The sequence below is a fragment of the Microcaecilia unicolor genome, chromosome 14 (genome assembly GCF_901765095.1).
Source record: "Microcaecilia unicolor chromosome 14, aMicUni1.1, whole genome shotgun sequence".
NCBI classification, from domain to species: domain Eukaryota; kingdom Metazoa; phylum Chordata; class Amphibia; order Gymnophiona; family Siphonopidae; genus Microcaecilia; species Microcaecilia unicolor.
This window is the reverse complement of record NC_044044.1, coordinates 8,358,396-8,368,758: the sequence shown is the minus strand read 5'-3', so window position 1 is coordinate 8,368,758 and position 10,363 is coordinate 8,358,396. Positions and strand designations below refer to the sequence as shown.

Here is a 10,363-nt window from a genome sequence, read left to right as displayed (position 1 = left end):
TCCCCTCTTGTTCCCTCCTTGAGGGAAGGAACTGGAGCTTGAACCAGAGGGCTGCTTTCTGCTGCCTGAAATTGGGATACTGGCCAACAAAGTCATCGGGTCAAAGCCTTGTTCATGCCTGTCAAATGCCCCAAATTGTTCCACTCTAGGCAACTGCTTAGTTCACTTAATGGAAGAACTGGCTCTGATTTAGCCTTCATCTGTAATCTGGGAGACATCAGGATGTTACTGTGTGTCACTATGATCTCACAAGTCTATGTGATGTCACAGCAGTAGCCTCACCTCCCCAGCCAGTTCCTGAGTCTTTGCTCTTGGTATCTGATGCTGTCTGAGCTACTTATGAACTGTTTCAGAGGTTAATGTGCCTTTCCAGCATTCTCACAGATGTGCGTTGTGAAGTATATAATTAAAACATGGTTTTGCCTTCTGCTTTGGATCGCTGGGACTTGCTGGGCAGGTATGTAGTGAATATTGTAACACTTCTGGTATTGCATCCATCCCCATTCTAATCTATGTATAGTAACCACTGGTTCTGTCCCTGATTTTATTATGTCAGCTGTGATAGAACTCTGATGGATGCAATCAAGGAACTCTGAGACTTCTGTATATAGCTCTAACAGCTATTAATGAATGTGCTACCAAAAAAAATCCCATCTCACCTAAAACAATCCTCATTTCTGATTTTTCTCTATAAAACGTATGAATTAGATCTCCTTGCATACAAAGATGTAAACTGGGACTGGAACTATCTTATGTAACACGGTATCATCTGGTAACCCTAGAGTTGCTCAACAAGTCCTGACTTATTATCTATTTGAATTTTATTTGAATTTGTCCGATATCTTTTTCAGTTCTAACCCATGGTGAGTTGCATTCAGATACACTAGGTATTTGACCGAGACTTGTCATTTTTTTTCAACCTTCCCTCCCAGAATCCTTCGAAGAGAGGATGGTTAAAGAAAACAGAGAGATACTGGCTGGTAGCTCTGCTGTTGTCCATGAATGTAGGCTTAATCAGCCCTTATCATCCCTATGCTGGTCACTTGGTTCTCTTGATAGAATATGGTAACTGCTCCATTCAAGCAGTGTATGTTTACTTGTGTTGTATCAGCAGAAAACAAGTGGGAAATCGACCATGGACTCCAGAAAAAAGAGGGCCAACCTTGATACTTTAATGAAGATTTATTGATAAAAAGACTGGACATGGCAACGTGTTTTGGCCTACGGCCTGCCTCAGGAGTCTGTTGATGACCAATGTAGTATCTTTTTTCAGTACAAAAAAACTACACTATTATAGACAGAACTGATCTGCTTTTTAACGTTCTTTTTTAAGACTCTTCTTAAAAGATGTTTGTATTTAAAGTGTATTTAAGGAGAGAGCAGGGTAAAGGATGCACAGTATCCCCATCACCTTCTAAGCAGCTTGTAGATGCAAGGAGGAAAACACAATTTGAAGTGCCTGTTTACAAATAGAAGTCTAAAAAATAAAATGGAAATGTCACGAAACGCCTAGACACCCATCTGGGGTTACCCCACGGCTTTCCAGCACAGCTCAGGTCTGCCTGCACCTGCCAGTTGTGCTCTATACTAGCACCTTCTTCCCACCAATTGGGTCACAACCACCTCTGGGCAAGTCTCTCACTCTCCAATTATCCCCAGTGATTTCTAGGTTACTGGAGTCGCACTCTCAGTGGTCCCACAGTTCAGAGAAAGCACTCACAGACCCATCAAACACATGACGAGGATTCTTTATCAGTCCAGACAAACAGGGCAAACAAACGATTATGTTTATTCTCTTACAAAATATTGAACAGTGTAACAAAATAGTGCAATTGGCAAATAATAACAGGTAACTGAAATATGGATCAATTATAACACTAACTAAATATTTGCATACTTCCTAGAAAGTACCTTGGGGAGATCAGGACATATATCTGTTCACAGAGTTTAAGCAAAACAATTGCTCTCTCCTCCTGTCAGGCTGAAACTGAAGCAACAGCCAGCCACTGCTGGGTAATTTCAAAACTCCAAGCCAATCAGAGCCCAGAACAGTCAAGTTTCAAATAAAAACTGGTTACATCACTACAGGCACTTCCTATTATCTGTGTGCCAAATAAAAGAAAGAGAAGTCAGTCATCTGTAACAGCTTTAAGCATAAACATTGGTCATCTACTGGCCAAACAGGAGAAATACACTTCAGACATATTTAAGACAGGAGAATATCCAATACATTTTACAGGCTTAAAACACACTGGGGCCTTTTTAGTAAGCCATGTAGGTGTGTACACATGGTCCTACATGTGTCAGTTTGGAGTTACTGCCCTGCTATTGTGTGGCCTAGGCGGTAATTTAATTTTTTAAGCGCGTTCACTAGGTGCAGCGGAAAAGAAGTTTTATTTTCCTGTGCATGACAGAAACCGAACAGTAATCGTCATTCTATGCGCGTAGATGATTACCGCATGGTTACCACATAAGATCTTACCGCTAAGTCAATAGGTGGCGGTAAGGTCTCAGACCCAAAATGGATGCATGCCAATTTTTATTTTGTTGCATGTCCATTTTTGCCAAAAAATTTAAAAAAGCCTTTTTTATAGGCACACTGAAAAATGGACCTGTGCGCACCCAAAACACGTGCCTACACTAGCGCAGCCCATTTTCAGCACACCTTAGTAAAAGGACCCCACTGTTTCTTCACAGGGAGAGTTAGAGTATATAGCACTAAATGATGAGGTAGATATAATAGGTATCTCAGAGACTTGGTGAAAGGAGGACAATCAATGGGACACTGTGTTAACAGGGTACAAATTATATTACAATGATAGAGGAGATCAAATTGGAGGGGCGGGGGCTACGCTGTATGTTAAAGAGGGAATAGAGTCAAAATAAACATTCTACATGAAACAGATAACAATGTGGAATTATTATGGATAGAAATTCCATGTGTGAAGGGAAGGAGTATTCTTGTAGGGTTGTATTACCATCTGCCAGAACAGAACGAACAGATGAAGAAATGTTTACAGAAATTAGGAAAGCTGGCAAATTGGGCAACCATATAATAATGGGTGATTTCAATTACCCCAATATTGACTGGATAGATGTTTCAATAGGGAGTGCCAGTGAGATAAAATTCTTAGATGAAATAAATAACTGCTTCTTGGAGCAACTGGTCCAGGAACCGAAAAAAGGGGGAGCCATTTTAGATCTAGTCATTAGTGGAGTGCAAGGCATGGTACTAGAGGTCACGGATTTGGGTCCACTGGGAAACAGTGATCATAACATGATGAAGTTTGAGCTATTATCTGGAATGAAGCCAGCAAAGAAATCTGTTGTAGCAGCATTTAATTTTCGAAAGAGAAACTATGATAAAATGAGGAAAATGGTTAAAAATGCTAAAAGGATCAGTTGCAAAGGTTAGGCCATTAAAACAGGCATGGACATTGTTTAAAAAAAAACATTGTGGAAGCCCAGAACAGATGCATTCCAAGTATTTACAAAGGTGGACAGAAGAGCAAACAGGCAGTGTGGTTAAACAGTAAAGTAAAAGAGACTATTGAAGCCAAAAAGATTGAAAAAAAGACCCAAATGAAGAAATTAAGAAGCAACATAAGCTCTGGAAAGTTATATACAAAGCACTGATAAAGAAGACTAAATGAGAATATAAAGAGAAACTTGCCATAGACACAAAAACTCACAGTAACAACTTTATCAGGTACATCAGAAGCAGAAAGCTTGTGAGGGAATCTGGGACTGTTAGATCAAGATGGAGCAAAATGGGAACTCAGGGAGAAGAAGACCATAGCTGAGAAACTGAATGAGTTCTTTGCTTTGGTCTTTATGGAAGAAGGTGTAAAAAATCTACCCGTAACAGAAATGGTTTTCAAAGGTGATGATGCAGAGGAACTGAAAAATCTCGGTGAACCTGGAAGATGTACTGAGCCAAATCAACAAATTAAAGAGTAGTAAATCACCTGGACCAGATGGCATGCATCCAAGAGTACTGAAAGAACTCAAACATGAAATTGTTTAATCTGCTGTTAGCAATATGTAACATCATTAAAGTTGTCTATAATACCTGAAGATTGGAGGGTGGCCAATGTGATGCTGATTTTTATAAAGGGTTCCAGGGGTGATCTGGGAAATTACAGACCAGCAAGCTTGACGTCAGTGCCAAGTTGTTATGTCTGGGAATGTGAGCCCTTGTGCCCTGACTGAGCATGGCGAAGATGGAGTGACACCGCACTCGGTCAGGCAGCCAGACAACCCCTAGCTTCACCTGGTAAGTGACCGCCGTTCCATGAGAGTTGAGCCCCCAGGTGCAGGCGGCCACCAGGACTTCCGGAACTGGCGGGGTTGCACGGCCACTGACCTGACAGGCAGGGAGAGCAGACACTGTCCAGGAGCCAAGGAATCAGCAGAGCAGAAAATAGTCAGAGAAACAGTCCGAGGACTAGGCAGGCAGCAACACAGTGCGTAGTCAGGCAACAATCCAGGGTCTGGTACACAGGAATCACAGAAACAAAGATAGCTGGCTGTAGAACACAGACATAGACCATGACCTCTAAGCACTAGAAGCTGAAGCAAGGAAGGACTGGAGGCAGGGCTTTAAATAGTGTAGGAAATTAGGTTCAAACATGTGCAGCTGATCCAAGATGGCTGCCTCCATCAGAAGAGATGCCCTACGCCCAAATATGGGCTTCCTTCCTGAAGCTGCCCATCTCCAAGATGGCTGCCACAACCTGAGACGCCCATCTCCAAGATGGCCGTCCTATCCTGGTGATACCACATCCAAGATGGCCGCTGCATCCTCGAATGCCCATACCCTGCGCAAGCAGGCTGCACCTCTGGAGGAGTGTAACAGAGTGTAACACGGGTAAAATAATGGAAAGTATTATAAAGAATAAAATTATGGAATCACATAAATAAACAGAGTCAGCATGGTTTCAGCCAAGGGAAGTCTTGCCTCACCAATTTGCTTAATTTCTTTAACTGTGTGAATAAACATGTGGATAAAGATGAGCTGGTTGATTTTGTATATCTAGATTTTCAGAATGCTTTTGATTCCTGAGAAAATTAAAGAGTCATGAGATAGGAGGCAAAGTTCTGGTGTGCATTAAGATTTGGTTACTGGACAGTAAACAGAGGGTAGGGTTAAATGGTCATATTTCTCTCAATGGAAAAGGGTGAACACTGGAGTGCCGCAGGGATCAGTACTAGGACCGATGCTATTTAACATATTTATAAATGATATGGAAATCGGACCGATGAATGAGGTGATTAAATTTGCAGATGAAACAAAACTATTGAAGGTTGTTAAAACAGGAGTAGATTGTGAAATATTGCAGGAAGACCTTAGGAATTTGGAAGACTGGACATCCAAATGGCAGATGAAATTTAATGTGGACAAATGCAAGGTGATGCACATTGGAAAGAATAATCCGAATCATAGTTACCTGATGCTAAGGTCCATCTTGGGGGTCAGCACTCAAGAAAAAGATCTAGGTGTCATTGTAGATAATACGCTGAAATCTTCTACTCAGTGTGCGGTGGCGGCTAAAAAAGCCTATTTCGACTTTTTAGGAGCGTCCAGCACAATTCACCCAGGATTATAGAATGGTTCATTTGGAACTTTAACACGAAGCATCTGGTACAATCAGTTTTGAAGTGTTAGAATTATAAGAGATATTCATCTCGACCCCTGAGGCAGGCGTTGTTGTGAGCGCTGAAACACGGCCTGTGTCGGGCCACTTTCAATAAAGATTGTACCATTGTTCCAGTTCTGGAGGCCCTTTTATGCTTTTTCTTTAAGGCAGTAGGTTTGAACATGTTACACCATTGTTTCAGCAGTGGCAATTTATATGTGGTAAACTGGATCCAGTATACAGGCTTGACATTACTAGAGTTTTATCAGGCCGCTCCAAGGTATTTGAAACAGGTAATACAATTGTATAGACCATTGCATCAATTAAGATCTGACAATGACAGTTGTCTTTCTTTACCAGTTTTACTTAAAATTCATTATGCAGAGATGACAGCATGTGCGTTTTCAGTGGCAGGTCCATCGTTTCTTGGCATATTTGTTTTTGCTCTATTCTTCAGCAGTTTAAGAAAGTATTGAAGACACATTTGTTTTTGCAGGCTTTCCTTGATATTTAGTTATCGGGGTTGAATAACTTGAGGGTTCCTTTTTTTCAAAGTTGGTATTTCGTCTTTGTTTTTTAAATTTTATGCATGTTTTCTTTTATGTGCTGCTTAGTGTTAGGTGACATATATGTTTTAACAATATTACTACTACTACTACTACTAAAATAACCCTTTCACTGCCAATCTCCTCCCTCCTCTGTCCCAAAGTACAAGGTGTCTTCCAATAAGATCTTCATACCCCCCCTGTAGGTCCTTCGAGGCCTACTTGTAAAATCCCTGTTCAAAGGGCAGGAGCGATCCCTACTCCTTCCCAATGCAGCTTCAGCATCAAAATGGCTGCCCTGACCTCTAGCAGCAGCCTCACAGTACTACCACTACTGACTGTAGAAACATTTGTAAAATAGGTAGAAGGATGATGGCAATAATATGTGTATTGGCTGGTGCATCCATCAGAAGCAGCTATTTTACAAATTAAAATGTTGGAAAAAAAGAGTCCTCATTTCACCCATTTGCATTGCTACAGCTAGGAACATTGATGTCTTTTACTGGGGGGTTTCTCTGGTGGGTAATGGGAGCAGATGTACTGGACTCCTTACCCCAGTGTTGTTGTGAGGGGTCAAGCTGTCAAATAATGAGTATGAAAAATTGCCACTTATTGTTAGAGGTCACTGGAGACAGGAGCATCTGGTGATTTCTCATGCCCCACATGAGCCATGTCGAAAATCCCCAGTGAGACCTCAGTAGAGGGGTTCAGGGGAGGTGTGTGTTGGGAGGGGAGTGCCATACAACTGATGTCAGGAATTTATGGTGGATGGGAGGTGGGGGGATCTTATTGCTATTGTTGGGGGATGGGTTTGTGGTGGGAATTAATCATGTGACATGGGGGGTTGGGGGTGATGTTGTTTTGCACCTACCCTGTAATTTAAACTGTAGGTTTAAACGTAACTGGGGCAGGTGGAAAATCCAAAAGGAAAATTTTTGAACTAGGCATGTATTCCCTTTCTAAAAGAGGAAGTACATTTCTATTTTTCGTCTACACCCAAGCCATGCCCCCAATGTGGTCCCTTAAAATCTCTGCATCTCATGAATGTAGATGGGCAATTAGTGGCTTTTTAAAATCACTCTTTGCACTTGTATATGATCTAGGCATATAAATGTTGCTATTTTTATATCTAAATGTTTCCTGTTTATTGTCTAAGATCCTTAGGGCACCAAAAGGGATCTGGAGCAGGTATAACCTGTATGCACTGATCAATTCAGCTGAGTAAATAAAGTCTCTGGCTTCTGAGCATGTCTATTTGAAGATACAAAGAATTACAAGTTTTTGATTTTCAGATTCTATTTTTTGATTAGTTGAGTTGGGGGTTTTTGAATACCTTAGTGGACTCTTGAAAAACTAGTTTTTTCTTTTTACTTACCTGTGTCTGGTGAACTGAATGCAGACATTTTTTGCTCCTTTCACCATGACCTCGCTTTGACCCCCCATTTTACCTATGGACTTGCATTCCAGTATGGCTTAGAGGACCAAATGCTACAATTTAGAAATTGGATTTTAGATTTATAACTCATTTTTTACAGTTTCATAAATGGAATGAAGTAAAACCAGGATTATCACAATCTGCTAGACGGCATGTAACCAGTTGGTACCTTTAGTGTTGGATGGCAAATAGGTGGAGGGCATCTCTGACAGGTACAACAATAAATTAAAAAAAAAATCTAGAGACAATGAACTTAAAGATCCATTACTTTCAGGTTGTGGATCTCGATATGAAGATTTTGAACTGGAAAAAAATAACAACAGTTTAAAGGAATCCAGGATCATTGGTGGCATGAACGCCGTGCCAAGAGAGTGGCCATGGGCTGTCAGTCTCCAGATTAACAAAATTCATTTCTGTGGAGGCTCTATCCTGAGCTACTGGTGGATCCTTTCAGCCGCTCACTGTTTCCAAGATTCAAAGTGAGTACCTCAGGCCTGAATTTATTTATTTATGGGTTGATATTCCAAGCAATTTAAGTGGTTAGGAGAGGCTCCTGGCTGGTTGATTCGCTTGTGTGGGGCTATCTGCTTATATTCAGGGGCACGTAATAGCAGCACTAACTGCTAAAGCCATAGTTGGCTATTTTATGGACAGCACTTATTTTATTTAGACATTTATACCCCACATTATCCATAACATACTTGAGTTCAATGTGGCTAACAGTATATAACAGACAAGGTTTACAAAGCCAAAAGCAAAATATCAAAGATCCACCACTCATGGCCAGTTGCAATCTAAGATACTCTATCAACGGATAGAAACCTCTCACAGTGGAGAGTTTTCAGCCTTTTATGAAATTCCAAGTAATCAAACTGACCCTTGATTGCCACTGGCAGTGAATTCCACCACTTAGCTCTAAAGTCAGCAGAATGAACTGACTTATAACGCACTCTCTTGCAGTCTGGAAAATGAAGTCTAAGGTAGTCCCTAGAACCAGAGGTTATATTGTGTAGGAGAATAGTTATAGTTATTAAGGGCTGCATATAATCTGGTGTCATGCCATATAATATTTGAAAGACAAAAAAACATAATTTAAAAATAATCCTGGCTTTAATGGGCAACCAGTCCAGCTTGCATAATAATGAAGTGGCTCTATCAAAACGCGATACCTTGAGGACAAGCCTAGTTGCAGTATTTTGGGCCATTTGTAGCCTTTTTAGGACACCCTCCTTACATCCAGCGTAGATGGAATTACAGTAACCGAACTGAGTTAAAACCAAGGATCGAACTAGCAATCTAAAGATGTCTTGTGAGAAATATGATCTGTTTCTCCTCAGCTTCCAAAGAGACCGGAAGGATTTTTTCACTACTGAGGAAACCAGAGGCTCAAACATGAGATGAATGTCAATTAATACAACCAGTACCCTAAGTATAGAGTTTAGAGGGTACAACACGTTGTCAATAGTAGAATTATTATGTGCGGTACAGTCAAAGGGGTTGGTTACCACAAGAAATTTAGTCTCATCTCTATTTAACTTAAACTTACATTTGGAAACCCAGGATTCCAACAAGTCCAGACCAAGCCTAATCTTAGGGACAATTTCTGGAAGACCATTCTTGAAAGGAAAATAGATTGTAACATTGTCCACATAAAACAAAAGTGCAGAACCTCGCTACCTTTAGCCTTTCACTTAATAGAGCCATCATAACATTGAATAGGATTGGAGAAAGCGGCGATCCCTTTGTCGCCCCACAGTCAGGAGATCAGGAAGGTGAGAGAGAACCTGACAACTTCATCTAATATGATCTAGATTTTAGGAAGCCACAGTTATGTGATTAAGTGGTAAAAATTCAGCACTTAACTGTCTAAGGATTTCTTTTACAAAGCCGAGCTAGCAATTCCCGCGTGGCAAATTAGAGGAAGCCCATAGGAATTGAATGGGCTTCTTCTCATTTGCTGCACCGAGAATATTACACTACATTTAAAAAGAATTTAAAAGCATTGTTTTATAATTTGGCTTTTAAGTAATTTATGAGGAATTTTAATGTTTTAGATTGTAGAAGTGATTATTAACTGAATGTTTTGTTGAGGCAAGTTATCAAGTTTACTAAAGTAAAGCAAAGTCTGAAACTGTTCCAGGATCCTGTGCAAATGAAAGGTGGTCCTGGGTACCCTGCTGGAAAAACACAACTATGCCTAATCAGTTCCACATTCTCATTGCTCTTGTGACAGTACAGAGCCTAAGCGGCTACTGTCACTGCTGGTTGCTCCTAGGTATCGCCTAACTGGTTGTTCTGGATAGGGTAACCAGAATTCTGCTGAAGCTAGTTGGCTAGGGCATTGTGGGCAGGAGCCAAAGACAAGAATTTGAACTGAGCACAGGGTTTTAAACTCCTGCTGCGTTACTTCTAAAACTGGTCTCATACCCTGGTCACAGGGGAATTGTCTCTTTAGCAACCAGTGATGTAATAGTAAAGTAAAAGTGTATTGCCTCTAGGTGTCTTTGCAGTTACTCTTAAAGCAGAACCCTGGTGTGTCTACACAGAAAGGAAGGGTTTATTCATTTAGTGGTCCTTTTACTAAGCTGCAGGGAAAAGGGCCCTGCGCTAGTGGTGGGAGCCTTTTTTCCTGAGTGCCAGTGCTGTCTTTTTCTGCAGCCGGTAAAAGCCCCTCCCCAAATGGCCACACGGTGAGATAACGCTTACCGCATGGCCACGCTGCTGGGAGCCTTTACCACCACATT

General features: G+C 41.0%; 1 protein-coding gene across 1 annotated transcript in view; it reads left to right on the top strand.

Annotated features, from left to right (window-relative positions):
- The first annotated feature begins 384 nt into the window (after positions 1-384).
- Positions 385-10,363, top strand: part of LOC115458265 (serine protease 52-like) — a 35,701-nt gene continuing 25,722 nt past the window's right edge. The window contains exons 1-2 of the mRNA XM_030188126.1: positions 385-457; positions 7,894-8,098. Coding sequence (XP_030043986.1) covers positions 385-457; positions 7,894-8,098 — 278 coding nt within the window. The remainder of the gene's footprint in view (positions 458-7,893; positions 8,099-10,363) is intronic.